We start from the raw sequence: 17455 nt of genomic DNA on the forward strand, positions 1-17455 counted from the left end.
TGCCCAAGAATGGATGCTTTTGAACTGTGGTGTTGGAGAAGACTCTTGAGAGTCCCTTGGACTGCAAGGAGATCCAACCAATCCATTCTGAAGGAGATCAGCCCTGGGATTTCTTTGGAAGGAATGATGCTAAAGCTGAAACTCCAGTACTTTGGCCACCTCATGCGAATAGTTGAGTCATTGGAAAAGACTCTGATGCTGGGAGGGATTGGGGGCAGGAGGAGAAGGGGACGACAGAGGATGAGATGGCTGGATGGCATCACGGACTCGATGGACGTGAATCTGAGTGAACTCTGGGAGTTGGTGATGGACAGGGAGGCCTGGCGTGCTGCGATTCATGGGGTCGCAAAGAATCGGGCGCAACTGAGCGACTGAACTGAACTATCTTTTCTGAGTAGGAGTATGGGAATTAGGTCTTTGTTAAAATAGTGCTCAGTCGATGTGTTGGCTGGAACCTGCGTGTCTTTAAGTAAAAATGTAATTGAGTCTGGGATTGCCTGGTCTTAGGAGAGGAAAGCCTGATTACACCCTGTGAATGAGGTGAGCCCTTCAGATGGTCACTGCTTAAAGAGCAGTTATTTCAGAGAAAAAGCATTTGGAAAAGGTGACCACTAGGTGGCAGGCTGAGTCCACACCTAATAGGCAGAGGGCTCAGTCAGCGTGTCAGTCACAGTCACTGTCGTGTCCAACTCTTTGTGACCTCATGGAGTGTAGCCCGCTAGGCTCCTCTGTCCATGAGATTCTCCAGACAAGAATACTGGAGTGGGTTGCCATTTCCTCCTCCAGGGAATCTTCCTGAGCCAGGAATCGTACCTGCATCTCCCGTGTCTCCTGCTTTGCAGGCAGATTCTTTACCTGTGAGCCACTGGGAAAGCCCTTCACCAGGACCTTTAGGTACCTCTGCTGCTGACCCTGCCACTCCTGCAACAAAGCTCCTGACCCTCTGTGTCAGGGGGACAGAATACATACACAGCAAAGGGGTTAGTTCACACCAGTTTAAGCCTGGGGTGCCTAAACTCTTTAAAATAACCAGTTATCATGGAGGAGGTCTCTGATCCCGATGACACTAGTGTGCACCTCTCTGGAAGCAAACATTTATGAATGCCAGGGTAGAGAAGACACACTGTTTTCTAACTTAACACATTATTGGGGCTTCCCTGGTACCTCAGCTGGTAAAGAATCTGCCTGCAATGCTGGAGACCTGGGTTCGATCCCTGGGTTGGGAAGATCCCCTGGAGGAGGGCATGGGAACTCACTCTAGTATTCTTGCTTGGAGAATCCCCACGACAGGGGAGCCCAGTAGGCTGTAGTTCATTGGGTCGCAAAGCGTCAGACACGACTGAGCAACTAAGTACAGCAGCACATACGGCACAACACGCTATTGACCAGGGTATTCTTGCAGAAACTAACACTTGTGTCATTAACACTTTTCCAGTCAATAATGTGTTAAATCGTAATCTAGGGAAGAACAGGAGAGAAGGAACACAAGGAAAAAGATACTGGAAAAGGTCCACAACTTTCCAGTTGGAAATACAAAACGCACTAAAGGAATTTACAGGAGTTTCCCTGGTGGCACAGTGGTTCAGACTGCGCTCCCAATACGTGTGTGTGTGTATTGGGGAGGGGTGGGCTGGGTTCGACTCCTGGTCAGAGAACTAAATCCTGCATGCCACAACTAAGATTCTTTTTTTTTAAATAAGAATTTACATAGCTAAAAAGATAAAAAGGACAGTCCATGCCTTTTGGACCTCTAGAATGTAGGGGGTTTTTTGTTTGTTTTTGTTTTCCTTTGTTTGGTTTTATTCTGTTTTTTAGCTGCAGCCTGCAGGATCTTAGTTTCCCCACCAGAGATCAAACTCATACCCCTGCATTGGGATCACAGTCTTAACCACTGGACCACCAGGCAAGTCCCTACAACTTAGGTTTAGAATCAGTATTACTGTCTCCTATAATGAAAGAATTTACTAAACCTTCCAACAGTTACTCACTGCAAAGTCTTGTATTTGTTGTACTTAAATTTATACTGCATGATCTTAGAGGAATTGCTGAATATAATATAGAGGACATATTGGTATACTTCAGAACTCTGCCTGTCCTTATGATCACAGCGCCCACTGTTGTAAAATATTCAGCAGTGAGCAGGAAAGCTCTGAACCAGTAAATCATACAAATTAAATTCTTGTTACTTCCAAACTGCCTTCACAAAATGAAATTCCGTGGTCTTTATGCCTTAGTTAAATTAGTGGTATGGTCCAGGACAAGTTAAAAAGGGCCTTTGAGGACTGAAAACTGTTGTTAGAAACCTTTAATTTGGGATTATATAAGTTTGCAATTATCCCTAGTGCTTCTACTTTGAACAGCCTCATTTGACCTGTTCTTAAGCCTAGAAAGAGTTACAGACACCTCACAGTGGGATGCCACGGTCTTGAGGCTGTTGTCCAACCAAGTAAACCCCTTATTCCCAGTCTGCAATGTGTGGAAATGACTGACTCCATCCACTCAGCAGCTGCTGAACATTCTGCTTTGACAGATTTGGCCAAGTCTGTTCTGTTTTGTGTCTATTTCAGCAGCCCCTCATCTGTGTTTGGCCTTCTCCTCTGAAGGGACACGGATAGCTTTACCTGGTTACCCTGGGGGAACCTCAGCACCATTGCCACTGCACAGCCTCAGCGGGCAGGGTCTGTGCTGTGTCCACTTTGTGCCATGAGCAGAGGGGTGTTGTGGCATTAATGACACCTCTTCTGAGGAAGTTCATTTGACATTTAGGACATACGATATTGAAAAAGGAGGGTTTGTAAAAAGTGGATGGGCATTGCTTCAAGCATATGAGGCCTTCCCTCAAGGAACTTCATTTATATTAATATTTTTTATTTTCTTATAACCAGCAGTGCCAGATAATCAGACAGGTTTCTGACCATAGGTAATATTTATGGGCTCCTTCCTCCAGAAAAACAAACAAAACAAACAAACACGTGAGGCCTGGACATCTTTTAATGGATGCATTAAAAAAAAAAAATAAACAGAAGGCCTCCCCCTTCCTGATACCGTGAAGAAATAGCAGTAGTCCCTCTCAGCACCCACAACATTGTCTAGATTTCTTTGATGTTTTGGAGGCAACAAATCCCTTGTTTACAACTTTATTGGAGCACATATGCTGTTACTTGCAAACTGGGCCGCCTTGAACCCAAATCCTCTACTATAGAGGGCTCTGCTGCTGCTGCTGCTGCTGCTGCTGCTAAGTCGCTTCAGTGGTGTCTGACTCTGTGCGACCCCATAGACGGCAGCCCACCAGGCTCCCCCGTCCCTGGGATTCTCCAGGCAAGAACGCTGGAGTGGGTTGCCATTTCCTTCTCCATTGCATGAAAGTGAAAAGTGAAAGTGAGGTCATTCAGTCGTGTCCGACTCTTCGCGACCCCATGGACTGTAGCCCACCAGGCTCCTCTGTCCATGGGATTTTCCAGGCAAGAGTGCTGGAGTGGGGTGCCATTGACAGAAGGCTCTAGACTGTTTAGTTTGCCTTACAAAAGGCACACACAGGGCCTTCAGTACCTACCTCATACACCTCCTGGTTACCCATGATGCCTTACATTATAATTTCTGTCTCTCTTTTTTAAATTTCATGTATTTAGTTTTGGCTGCACTGGGTCTTCATTGCTGTGTAAGTGGTTGTGGCAAATGGGGGTTACTCTCTAGTTGCAGTGGCCAGGCTTCTCACTGCAGTGCCTTCTGTTGTTGTGGAGCACAGGCTCTAGGGTGCGTGGGCTTCAGAAATTGTGGTGCAGGGGCTTAGTTACTCCGTGGCATGTGGAATCTTCCCAGGCCAGGGATCGAACCTGTGTCCCTTGCATTGGCAGGCAGATTCTTAACCTACTGGACCACCCGGAAGTCTTCTCTCTTAGTAATGATCACAAGATATTTATCAGTTTCATTAATCATGTCAGAGAACCAGAGAACCAACTCTTTAATTGCAGTGCACAGGCTTCTCATTGTGATGGCTTCTCTCGTTGTAGAGCATAGGATCTAGGTGCGTGGCTTCAGGAGTTGTGGCTCATGGGCTTAGTTACTCCATAGTATGTGGAGAGTCCTGTTTTGGAGAAGTAAACCTTTTCATAGTTTATTGGGAGCATGTGATATCATCAGCTGAGGAATTCCTATGCTCAGGGATTTAGCTGCTGCATTGCACTTAGTCACTCAGTCGTGTCCAACTCTTTGCGACCTGGTGGACTGTAGCCTGCCAGGATCCTCTGTCCATGGGATTTCCAGGCAAGAATACTGGAGTGGGTTGCCATTTCCTTTTCCAGGGGATTTTCCTGACCCAGGGTTTGAATCCAAGTCTCCTATGTCTCCTGCATTGCAGGTGGATTCTTTACCACGAGCCTTCAGGGAAGCCCAGGGATTGAACTGCCATGCTCCTTTACTCCCTAGGGGAGCTTGGATGTAACTGTATGTAGGAGGGCAGCCTCTAGAGTGGCTACTCAGGAAACAACTTCCTCCTTAATGGAAAATGATTTTTGTTCTTTCGGGGGAAAGTACTGCTGACACCTTTATATAATGTGTCATGGACAAATCCACCATCTGACTGTTATGGACTAGAAGAAGCTCCCTTGCAATCTTCATCTTCTTAACTTAAAAAATAAATTTGGTTGCATCGGGTCTCAGATGCTGCATGCGAGACTCTTGTTGAGTCATGCGGGACACTTCGTTGCCATGCATGGGCTCTCTTGTGGTGTTTGGGCTCCAGAGCACACAGGCTCAGTAGTTAGGGTGTGAGCCCAGTTGCTTTGCAGCATGTAGGATCCTAGTTCCCTGACCAGGGATTGAACCCGCATCCCTTGCATTGCAAGATGGACTCTCAATCACTGGACCACCAGGGGAGTCTCAGTAACTTTTGAAAAAGTGTCAGCAGGGCCCAGGAGAGATTATTGTGGTTCTGTGGGAAAACGCTTTTTTGGTATATTGTTATCTCTGTGTGTGTGCACCAAAACTTGGCTGGAAACAGTCTTGATGTACACAAACATAGGGAGTTTATAATCTTAAGTTTTTACGCCTTCTTCCTCATGTCTGAGCTTGAAGTTACAAATAACTTTCTAACCTGTCAAACTGAACAGAGAAAAAGAAAGAACTGGGTTTGTGATAAATATCACACAAAGTAGAAGCTGTGCTCTTCTGCGAGAATATTTTCATTCTAAGTTAGCAGCATCTGATTACTTCTAAGGGCTTGGAATACTTTAGGACAAAATGGCCAGCTGGATCTTGTTAAAAGTTGGATGCCACAGGCCTCCTGAACTCTCATATTTGGTGATGGGAATAGAACGCTATGTTTTTATTCATTTTACCCTCGTGCAGACTTGAGCCTGTCTCATGGAATGTATAAATGGTGGGTAGTAAAGAAGGAGAGGAAGGAATTTGTCTCTCAAGAAGTGGGTGATTTTGAATTGATATTTTGTTTCATTTGTATAGCATTTCTGCCATTTCTCAACATACTGTGAACCCTGCCACTAGATAGCAATAGATTTGCAATGCGGGGCTTCCCTGGTGGCTCAGCGGTAAAGAATCCGCCTGCCGAAGCAGGAGACACAAGTTTGATCTCTGATGCGGGAAGATCCCACATGCCTTGGAGCAGCTGAGCCCATGTGCCACCACTGCTGAGCCCATGTGCAGCCACTGCTGAAGCCCGTGGTCCTGGAACTGGTGCTCCACAGCAAGAGAAGCCGCCGCAGGGAGGAGGCCGAGCGCTGCAGCTAGAGAGCAGCCCCCACTTGCCACAGCTAGAGAAAAGCCACATAGCAATGAAGACCTAGGGCAGGCAAAAATAAATGAAACAGATTTGTAATGTGGTCACAGTAAAACAGCTATGTAAGTAGTTTACACATGTTCATGATGCTGTTAAATTTATGAGGAAGTAAGCGTGGACAGAGAGTTTCTGATGAACAAGTCAAAAAATAAATAAATGGGAAACAACGGAGTCATAAGTAACCCTCCTCTAAGTGGAGTGTGGATGTGCAGAGCTCTCAGGTTCACTCATCCTACTGTACACATATTTGGGATATTTTAGGATTCAGTGGTCTTGGAGGATGTGACTGTGAATGTCACCCTGGAAGACTGGGCTTTACTGGATTTTTCACAGAAGAAACTCTACAGAGATGTGATGGGGGAAACCTTTAGGAACCTGGCCTCAGTAGGTAAGGATGACAACTGACCTTCACCTTGTCGAAGGACAAGTTTTTCTGCCCAACAGTGTTTTTCTAAGAGGTGGAACATGTAAAGGGAGGACATTGGTAAATAAATAAATTAGGTATTGTCACAGCTCATTGTAGAACTAGAGTCTACTGATTTTTCTATAACTTCTAATACTTTGGAATAATTTTTATGTGTATTTTAGGAACAACATGGGAAGATCATGACATTGAAGATCAGTACAGAAATCAGGGGAGAAAACTAAGGTGAGTGGCATTCACAGTAGAAAGCAGTATTTCACATGAGAATTATGTTATTGTACCAGATTTTAAAAAGAAACAAGGTAACCCATGCTTCAAATGTATTGCTCCTCAAAATTTTCACCAAATTCCTTTCTTATATATGATATAATGTTCAGTGTTTGTAAAATAGTTCACTTGGAAACAGTATTAATAAGCCCTATATATAAATATCACCATTTTGGTGAGTCCTCTTGTGGAGTACTCGGTATATTCAATTTCGAACAATTCACACGTGCCAGAAAAAAAACCTATGCCTTTGCTATAAATTGTAAAAGTGTAGCTGAAGCATTTTTAATAAATATAAAATCATTAACAAAGAGATCATTAATACTTCCTTCTTGTTTTTTTTGGAGAAGTCAGAAGGCAGAGAGAATCTGTGAAGGTAAAGAGGATAGTCCCTGTGGAGAAAATGTCAACCTTATTCCAAATCGCAATCCGAACAAGAAAACTCTTATCAGAGTAAGACCACGGGGACACAAAGTACGTGGAAAAGACCTCATGCATCATTCCTCCCATATTAGGTCCACCAAAGTCACACTGGACACAAGCCACACGAGTATCAGGAAAATGGAGGGAATAAATGCAATGTATGTGGGAAAGCCTTTAGTTACCTGCAGTGTTTTGAAAAACATAAAATAAATTACAGTGGAGAAAAAACCTACACATGTAAGAAATGTAGGAAAGCCTTCATATGGCTCAGAACTTTGCAAAGACACATGCCAACACATAGTGGGACGCCTCTTCTAAGTGCAAAGGCTGTGGGAAAACTTTAAGTTCTTCAGCTTCACTTCAGATACATGAAAGGACCCACACTGGGGAGAAACCTTATAAATGTAAACATTGTGGAAAAGCCTATGGATATTATCAACCTTTCCGAACACAAAAGAGGACTCACACAGGAGAAAAATCCTATGAATGTAGAAAATGTGGTAAAGCCTTCAGTCGTCCCAGTTCTTTTCGGAAACATCAAAAAATTCATACTGGGGAAAAACCTTATGAATGTAGGGAATGTGGGAGAGCCTTTAGAGCTCTTGCAAGCCTTTGCATGCACTTGATCACTCATACTGGAGTTGGACCTTATAAGTGTAAGCAGTGTGGGAAAGCGTTAATGAGAGGGTAACAGACAGGAAGGCCAGGGGTCTCCAAATGGAGGAAATAGCCTGCAAGTGTCAGACGTTTTTATCTCTCTTAAGCGGCAGGAGGAAACAAACTAGTGATATTTTTTTCCTTCTCTATACAAATCTAAAAGGAGGTTTCTCTTAAAATACTGTGTTGGCATAATGACACCTGGTTTCACCTAAGTTCAGTTCAGTTCAGTTGCTCAGTTGTGTCCGACTTTTTGCGACCCCATGAATCGCAGCACGCCAGGCCTCCCTGTCCATCACCAACTCCCGGAGTTCACTCAGACTCGCGTCCATCGAGTCCGTGTTGCCATCCAGCCATCTCATCCTCGGTCATCCCCTTCTCCTCCTGCCCCCAATCCCTCCCAGCATCAAGTCTTTTCCAATGAGTCAACTCTTCGCATGAAGTGGCCAAAGTACTGGACTTTCAGCTTTAGCATCATTTCTTCCAAAGAAATCCCAGGGCTGATCTTCAGAATGGACTGGTTGGATCTCCTTGCAGTCCAAGGGACTCTCAAGAGTCTTCTCCAACACCACAGTTCAAAAGCATCCATTCTTCGGCACTCAGCCTTCTTCACAGTCCAACTCTCACATCCATACATGACCACAGGAAAAACCATAGCCTTGACTAGACGGACCTTAGTTGGCAAAGTAATGTCTCTGCTTTTGAATATGCTATCTAGGTTGGTCATAACTTTTCTTCCAAGGAGTAAGCGTCTTTTAATTTCATGGCTGCAGTCACCATCTGCAGTGATTTTGGAGCCCCCCAAAATAAAGTCTGACACTGTTTCCACTGTTTCTCCATCTATTTCCCATGGAGTGATGGGACCGGATGCCATGACCTTTGTTTTCTGAATGTTGAGCTTTAAGCCAACTTTTTCACTCTCCTCTTTCACTTTCATCAAGAGGCTTTTTAGTTCCTTTTCACTTTCTGCCATAAGGGTGGTGTCATCTGCATATCTGAGGTTATTGATATTTCTCCTGGCAATCTTGATTCCAGCTTGTGTTTCTTCCTGTCCAGCGTTTCTCATGATGTACTCTGCATAGAAGTTAAATAAGCAGGGTGACAATATACAGCCTTGACATACTCCTTCTCCTATTTGGAACCAGTCTGTTGTTCCATGTCCAGTTCTAACTGTTGCTTCCTGACCTGCATACAGATTTCTCAAGAGGCAGGTCAGGTGGTCTGGTATTCCCATCTCTTTCAGAATTTTCCAGTTTATTGTGATCCACACAGTCAAAGGCGGAAGTTAACTATTCTCACACCTTGAGATAACCAATGCATTTTTTATGGAAATGTTTGTCTTAAGCTATGCTAATGTACTATGGATTTACCCCAAACTGTATCTTCAAGTCAGTCCTGCCTAATGGCTCAGAACCTACTTAACAAACCAGTATGTTATACTCAGATATTGTTGCCCTAATCTATGTAAAGGAAACTATTTGTATGGCAATCTGTCCTTCTACAAGATTCAAGTTAATCATTTTATGCCCAGGATGAACCATTTGGTGCCAAGATTATCCCAAAATGCATCTTATAGGTGTGAGGGGCCTGGTGCCACTCTGAGTTTTAAGACATTCCTTTATTAACAGACTGCTAGTGACTATGTTCTTGCCTGGAGAATCCCAGGGACGGGGGAGCCTGGTGGGCTGCTGTCTACGGGGTCGCACAGAGTCGGACATGACTGAAGTGACTTAGCAGTGACTATACTCTTGCCTGGAAAATCCCATGGGCAGAGGAGTCTGGTAGGCTGCAGTCCATGGAGTTGTGAAGAGTTGTACACGACTGAGCGACTTCACTTTTCACCTTCATGCATTGGAGAAGGAAATGGCAACCCATTCCAGTGTTCTTGCCTGGAGAATCCCAGGGACGGAGGAGCCTGGTGGGCTGCCATTTATGGGGTCACACAGAGTCGGACACGACTGAAGTGACTTAGCAGCAGCAGCAGTGACTATATAACATCCAGCTGAAGACTAATGGGTGGGGGTACTCTTTCTGCCCCCTTCTGACGCCTATGTCAGAAGCTTTCTCTATCTCCTTTATACTTTAATAAAACTTTATTACACAAAGCTCTGAGTGATCAAGCCTTGTCTCTGGCCCCGGATTAAATTCTCCTCCGGGGGCCAAGAATCCTGGTGTCTTTTTTCGTTCAACAACAACCTTTCAGCTATGTCCCCCAGTTCATTTCAAATACACCAAAGTAACACTGGAGAGAGACCCTATGAATGTAAACAGTGTGGCAGAACCTTCGAGTATTACCCCTCCTTTCAAGAACATGAAAGAACCCACACTGGAGAGAAACCCTGTGAATACAGGGAGTGTGGAGGAGCTTTTAGTTGTTCAACCTCACTTTGAATACATGAAAGAACACACACTGGAGAGAAACTCTATGAATGTAACCAGTGTGGAAAAACCTGCAGTGATTATACTTCTGTAGAAACGCACAGAAGAATTCATATTCTACGAATGTAAACAATGGAAAAGCCCTCGGATGTTGTCAAAGTTTTCGAAGACATGAGAGAAATCAGGCTGGAGAAAAACCCTACGAGTATAAAAAATGTCATAAAGTGTTCAGGTGTCCCAGTTATCTTCAAACATGTGAAAGAACTCACACTAGAGAAAAACCCTATGAATGTAAACAATCCGGTAAAGCCTACAGAGGATACAGTTCCCTACAAAACCGTGAAAGGACTCATACAGGAGAGACACCCTATGCATGTACGGAATGTGGGAAAACTTTCAGGTGGTATCAGAGTTTTCAAAGACATGAGAGAACTCACACTGGAGAGAAACCCTATGAATGTAAAGAATGCGGGAAAGCCTTCAATCATACCACTTCCTTCCGAAGGCATGAAAGGACTCATCTCACGGGGTAAAAACCTTTTGACTGTAAAGAGTGTGGGAAAGACTTCAGTTGGTCTTCATTGTTAAATGTTAAAACTCCCACCAGAAATAATTACAAATGTGAGTAACATGAGAACTCATAGCTTGATGAAAATTAATCTGGGTATAATGTTCCAGAGCGCCAAAGAACTGATGCTTTTGAACTATGGTGTTGGAGAAGACTCTTGAGAGTCCTTTGGACTGCAAGGAGACCCAACCAGTTCACCCTAAAGGAGATCAGTCCTGGGTGTTCATTGGAAGGACTGATGTTGAAGCTGAAACTCCAACACTTTGGCCAACTCATTGGAAAAGACCCTGATGCTGGGCAAGATTGAGGGCAGGAGGAGAAGGGGACGACAGAGGATGAGATGGTTGGATGGCATCACTGACTCAATGGACATGGATTTGGGTGAACTCCGGGAGTTGGTGATGGATAGGGAGGCCTGGTGTGCTGCGGTTCATGGGGTCTCAAAGAGTCGGTCACGACTGAGCGACTGAACTGAACTGAACTGAACTGAACTGAAGGTTCCAGAAAACTTTCAACCACAAAAGAATTGTTTTTAACAGGTTGTAAATATATTGGGTTTATCAAGCCTCTTTCTTAAACTACATCGCTAGAGCGTGAGTTTCTACTAGTTAGTTTCATACATGAGTATTGGGGTGATATAATTCTGCAAGTCATCTGTCAACAGCAGTTGTTCAGTTCCTCAGTCATGTCCCATTCTTTGCGACTGTAGCCCACTAAGCTCCTCTGTCCTTGGAATTTCCTAAGCGAGAATACTGGCCTGTGTTGCTCCAGGGGGTCTTCCTGACCCAGCAATCGAACCCGTGTCTCCTGTGACTCCTGCATTGGCAGGTGCATTCTTTGCCACTGGGCCACCAGGGAAGCCAGTCAACAGTAGTACATGAGATTAAAAGGTAGTGGTTTTCCTTTGAATCAGCTAATATTTTCTCTCTCCATTTGAAAGTCTACTGGATCCATGGGTGAATTGAAATGTATATCGGATGCGTGTGTAGTCAGGTTTCATTTTTTATAATTTTATTCTGTATTAAGAAGCAACTGGAAAATGTGGTCATTTGTTCGGATTTTCCTACAGGATATCTGGATTCTGGACAATTCGTGGATGTCTTTATAGTCTGTTTTCTGTGTTTTATCTTTAACAACAAAGCTCCTTTTTTGAGACTTTAATGTGAATAATTGTTTTTATATTTGGACCTTTGCTTGTTGTCCTTCCTCTGACTGGTATTTGGTGAATAGATTTTGAGAAGAGAGACCTGTGATGGGACAGATATCTGATTCTCTGTGTAATGTTAGAAACAAAATTTTCTAGCATCCATCCTATTTATGGTTCAGTGTTAGAATTCACTGATAGCCTTACTTCCATAGGATTTGGAAAGCAGAAGCAAACAAGGCATTAGTCAGAGTTTGGAGGCACCATACATGAAGAGAGACACCCATATATGGGCTTCCCTTGTGGTTCAGCTGGTAAAGAGTCCACCCACAATGCGGGAGACCTGGGTTCAATCCCTGGGTTGGGAAGATCCCCTAGAGAAGGGAAAGGCTACCCACTTCAGTATTCTGGCCTGGAGAACAGTCCATGGGGTCACAAAGAGTCAGACACAACTGAGTGACTTTCACTTAAGGATACTATCTTTTAGCCCATCATTTTGGATTCTTTGACCTTCCAATCAAGAGTACCTCAAAACCACCACCAGTGTTTGGCTTCCATTTTTGTAGAGCTGTAGGTTTCCACTGATGTCTTCCCAAGATCCACATCAAAGATCCATCGGAGTTGGGGTTTTTCTGTCAGGTCTCTTGTGTCCACCAAGAAGCTACTTTGGATTGTACTGTTTGGGAGTATTGTCTGGTCCCCCTCTTCTCTAGATTATATCCATTTAAAGTCTAAAGTGTTTAACAAACGCCTTATGCTGTTAATGGTGCTAGCGAGGGTGTTTTCCTGATTCACCGTGACATCTACAGTGATGCAGTGAAAAACCAAGGGAGTTTGTTTCTCTACCGCATTGTACGCCGGCTGCCTTCTCCTGATCTTTTATTTATTTCTGAAAATAAACTCCTTCCTTGTGTTGGTGTGTCCTGTTCTGGTAGTTGACTATAATCTCTCAATATGTTTTAAATTATGTTTGTATGTAAGAAGTATGTGTTTTGTTTTGTTTTTTGCCACAGGAATGCTTTGGTAGTTGTTTCATAGAAACATTTTATTAACTATTCTCTAACCCATCACGTGCTAACAAACACTGTGTTTTTAATTTCTTGAGAGGATCTATGAAAATGACCCATTATAATGATCAATTTTCAGGTAAACTCTGTAATTTTCTTCCTTTGTTCATTATATTTTATGAGTCAAGATTATGTACATATGAATCCAGGTGTTTTTTCTGCCAGGAAATTTTTCTTTTTTCTTTTTTTTTTAGTTTTGATTTTAGTCATGTAGCTAATTTCTTAATTGTTCTTAATACCCAGAAGTTAAATCACATGGGGTTTTTTTGTTAGTTTTTTGGCTGTGCTATACAGCGTGCAGGATCTTAGTTCCTGGACCAGGGATTGAACCTGGGCCTTCTGCACTGGGAGCATGGAGTCCTAGTCACTGGACCACCAGGCGAATCTGGGATTTACAGTTTCTGAGAGTGAGGTATTAAACAGTAACAGAGCATCTACAGTATTAGCATCACGCCTGGGATGCTTCGAGCAGCGTGTTGGGGAGTCTCTGCTTTAACCTTTCAGTTAGATTCAGTGCAGAAAAAAAATGAAAAAGGGGACTGTCTGTATTTTTTCTCTCAGATCTTTCCCCTGAGTTTTATTCATCTTCAAATTCAAAGTAGACTCTATCTCTCTAGAGTTTGCTGCCACTCTGGGACTCAGTCTTCCCAGATACCAAGTCCCAGGGCTGAGTGCAGAATCATGGCTGACCCACTCATTCCTCTTAGTCTGTTTCCTACCTTGGAGGACCTGTGATGAAGGAGAAGAGTCAGTGAACATCCTGGTGAATCTGAACATCAGCGAATAAGGTAGTTCACAAGGAACTTGAGACTGCCAGGGCTTCGGGGAAGGAGATGCAGAACAGGGAGGAATAGCGATGGGGTGATGGCTGCCCAGGAGTCAAGGAGAGAGGTGATCAGGGGGTGACTAGGAAGGTAACCCTCACTTAAGTGGGATGTCGATTTTGTTCGTTAGCCACGTCTGTGCCTATTTCACCAATCCTGGTGTCCCTGAGGGTGTGAACCCATCAGACAGAAGTTGCAGTTGTCTTCAGGACATCGAAGGGGAGACCTTTTCTCTCAGTCCACTGTGAACCAGGTGGGGGCCAGGCCAAGAAAGGCCTGGAGGTTGTGTCCGACCAGCGTGGTTTGCTTCTGTTCCAGCCAACCTCCTCTGGAACCTGTCTGGGAAAAGGGGGCTTGCGCAGGTGTCACTGTAGCTTCCTCAGGTCCAGGTGTGGCAGGTAATAGCCCACGCTATCGGGCTGTAGTTGCTGAACCTCATAGTCCGCCTCCTTCTTCCGCTGGTGGACTCTGGCCTGCGAGGGTGAACAGAGGGCTCAGAATGGACCAGTCGTCTTGTCAGCTGTGGGAGGCTACGGGTGAAGGACATGACTGCAGCCACGGATACCTGCTGCTCCTGTGCGTCTCTCTTCCCGTTTTCTCTTTTCTCTCAGCCTCTCCTTTTCCCCTCTTTCACCTCTTTTTTTTCTTTCTTCCCTTTAACTCTCCACTTTTTTCCTACCATTTTCTCTCTGATAGCCCCTTTTTTTATCTTTTAAAAAAATTTGGTTTTTTTCCCCTTTTTTTCTGATATCCCCTTCATATCTTGTCTCTTTTCCCTAACCCCAGCTTAACTGATATACAGTAAACTGCACAGATTTTTAAAAAAATGTTTAAAGTTTATTAGAATTAGACATCTTTCAAAGAATGAGTATGTAGTTTTTTTCTATTTTTTGCCATTTACTTGAAATGTGATCAGTTGTGTGCATGGTGGGTTCATTAGCTTTCAGCATCTGCTTGTAAACTTGGAATCAAAAAACAGAAGGAATATGTATTCCAAGTTATATATATACATTTAAAATTATTAGATCATGGTGGTCTAGCTGCTAAGTCGTGTCTTACTCTTTTGACCCCATAGACTGTACCCTGCCAGACTGCTCAGTCCGTGGTGGTCTCCAGGCAAGAATACTGGAGGGGGTTGCCATTTCCTTCTCCAGGGGATCTTCCTGACCCAGGGATCAAACCTCTTGGTCTCCTGCATTGCGGGAAGATTCTTTACTGACTGAGCTACAAGGTCCCCTATTGGACCACAATTGTTAATAAATACTGGTTGTCTATATATTAGTTATTTTATCAATCAGTTTTAGTAATATTAATACTGTCTTTAATAATTTCCTGTACCTTTTTTCATATTCTGATCACTTAGTAATATGTGACAGTACCTTAAAGAATTATTTATTTATGGCTGTGCTTGGTCTTTGTTGCTGTGCATGGGATCTCTCTAGTTGCACTGAGTGGGAGTTAGGGCTGCTCTCTAATTGCAGCGCATGCGCTTCTCATTGCCATGGCTTCTCGTTGAAGCTCTTGAGCTCTAGAGCACAGACTGAGTAGTTGTGGTGCATGGGCTTAGTTGCCCTGCGGCGTGTAGGATCTTCCCTGACCAGGGGTTGGACCCATGTCCCCTGCATTGGCAGGCAGATTCTTAACCACTGGACCACCAGGAAAAGTCCTGCAGCATTACTTTTTAAATCAACTCACTTTACTAAAGAAAATACAAATGCTAAATATTTTAGCTTTTGAACAAAATCATGTAAGCTTTTACATTATTATGAAAAAGTATATTATTCAATATTTTCTATTATTGTAAAGATTATATAGACTTCAACTTCTAGTAATACATCATTGAGTAATTTGGACTAAATTTCTTATAAAGATAGCTAGAAAACTTAGAATGAAAAAATGCCTATTTGAAAGCTTTGGAGAAAAACAAGGTTACTAGACTGGGATATATAAGATAATGGAGGCCCTGAGAAGGATCCTATTTGTAGGTAAACTGCATACATTTAAAGTGAATGATTTGATAAGTATGGATTATAAACTTATTGAACCATCCCTGCAATCAAAATAAGGAATGCTCATTATTCCCCCAGTTTCCCTCATGTTCTTTTGTAATTCTTCCTCCCCTGCTGTTTACAAACACATTCTTATTCCTAGACAACCACAGATCTGATTTCTATCCTCAGAGATTAATTAGTATTTTCCAGAGTTTGTTTATAAATGGAATCGTACAATAAGTATTCTTTTTCACCTAACTTCTTTCATTCAGCACATTCAAATTCAAATTATTTTGAGATTTGTCATTGTATAGGTTAATAATCCAGTATTATTGCTAAATAGTTTTGAATTGTGTGAATATACCACACATTGTTTACCCATTCACCTGTTGATGGACTTCTTGGTTTGTTTTTCAGTTTTTGACTAGTGCAAATATTACTATGAACATTTGTGTACAAGTCTTTGTATAGATAGGTGTTTTCATTTCTCTTAGACAAATTCCTAGGAGGGAATGGTTGCACAGATATACGTAACTTTGAAAATTTATTTTTAATTGAAGTATAGTTGATTTACAGTGTTATGTTTGTTTCTGCTATACAGCAAAGTGACTTAGTTACACACACATATATATATATACTTTAAAAATATTCTTTTTTATATTATGGTTTATCCCAGGATACTGGATATAGTTTCCTGTGTTAAACAGTAGGATTTTGTTTTTATCCATTCTATATGTAATACTGTGTGATACTAACGCCAATGTGACATTTACTTATTTTTATTGTAATTGCTCTACAGTGCTATGTTAGTTTCAGGCGTGTAGCAAAGTGAATCAACTACATGTACACATATATCCACTCTCTTTTAGATTTCCTTCCCATTTAGTGGAGAAGGGAATGGCAACCCACTCCAGCATTCTTGCCTGGAGAATTCCATGGACAGAGGAGCTTGGCAGGGCTACAGTCTATGGGATCACAAAGAGTGGGACACGATTGAAGCAACTAACACTTTCACTTTCCCATTTAGGTCACCATAGAGCACCCAATGTAACTTTTAAAGATGCACCCAAGCTATTTTTCACCAGCACTATAGGAGAGTTCCAGGTGCTTCATGTCTTCACTGACACTTGTTATCATCATTTTGATTTTAACCCTTCTCATGCATAATGGTATCTTGTTTATAACTTTCATTTACATTTCCCCAGTGACAAATGTTGTTAAGAAAAGGAAAAGGCAAACCCCTCACAGACCAGGAGAAAATATCTGCAAAACACATCCCCGCAGAGGACATGTCCTTATAATACATAAAAAGCTCTTACAACCTGATAGTGAGATGACAAGACCTCCTTGCTTACCAGGAAAGAGCCGATCAGGCCCATGATGAGCACCAGGAGTCCTGCCAGGCAGATGAGGATGATGGCCCAGAAGGGGAGGTCTGGGGAGACAAGTCCTTGTGTGAGACACCATCTATCATTCCTCCAGGGACCCTGCTTCCCCCAGCCCCCCACCCCCCCACCCCCCTGCCCACTGACCCTGATTGTGCCCAAGTCCCAGGCTTGGGTTAACTAACTTTCATCATCATCCAGTGCCCTGGGTATGTGGCTCTTTTCAATGAGGCAGAGAACCAGAATATTCCCTCTCCACCCTGGGCTACAGCATCTTTGAAGCTTACCAGAATTCTCAGTCATGACATCATTTCTGTTGCGAGAATACCCTGAAAGTGAATGAAATGGAGAATACATGTGAGTGTGTTTTACTTTTTTAAATAAAACTTTTCAAATATACAGACAAATAGAACCACGTCATAAACATCCATCATCTAGAAGTAACAATATTTATGTCACCCAGTTAAAACAATAATATTTGTTGTTTAGTCACTAAGTCGTGTCTGACTCTTTGTGACACCATGGACTGTAG

The 17455-nt window shown here is 43.0% G+C and overlaps 2 protein-coding genes and 1 pseudogene across 2 annotated transcripts in view; 1 reads left to right on the forward strand and 2 right to left on the reverse strand.

The window, feature by feature from the left end:
- LOC138085677 (zinc finger protein 160-like) overlaps positions 1 to 17455 on the reverse strand; it is a 406927-nt gene that overhangs the window by 30443 nt on the left and 359029 nt on the right. The window lies entirely within an intron of this gene.
- On the forward strand, positions 9771 to 13510 carry LOC138085503 (zinc finger protein 709-like; annotated as a pseudogene).
- The window catches only part of MUC16 (mucin 16, cell surface associated), a 99152-nt gene continuing 95609 nt past the window's right edge, over positions 13913 to 17455 (reverse strand). Inside the window, exons 59-61 of the mRNA XM_068979947.1 lie at positions 17211 to 17252; positions 16894 to 16973; positions 13913 to 14020 (exon numbers count right to left, since the gene is read on the reverse strand). Coding sequence (XP_068836048.1) covers positions 13913 to 14020; positions 16894 to 16973; positions 17211 to 17252 — 230 coding nt within the window. The remainder of the gene's footprint in view (positions 14021 to 16893; positions 16974 to 17210; positions 17253 to 17455) is intronic.

The sequence above is a fragment of the Capricornis sumatraensis genome, chromosome 9, assembly GCF_032405125.1.
Source record: "Capricornis sumatraensis isolate serow.1 chromosome 9, serow.2, whole genome shotgun sequence".
NCBI lineage: Eukaryota > Metazoa > Chordata > Mammalia > Artiodactyla > Bovidae > Capricornis > Capricornis sumatraensis.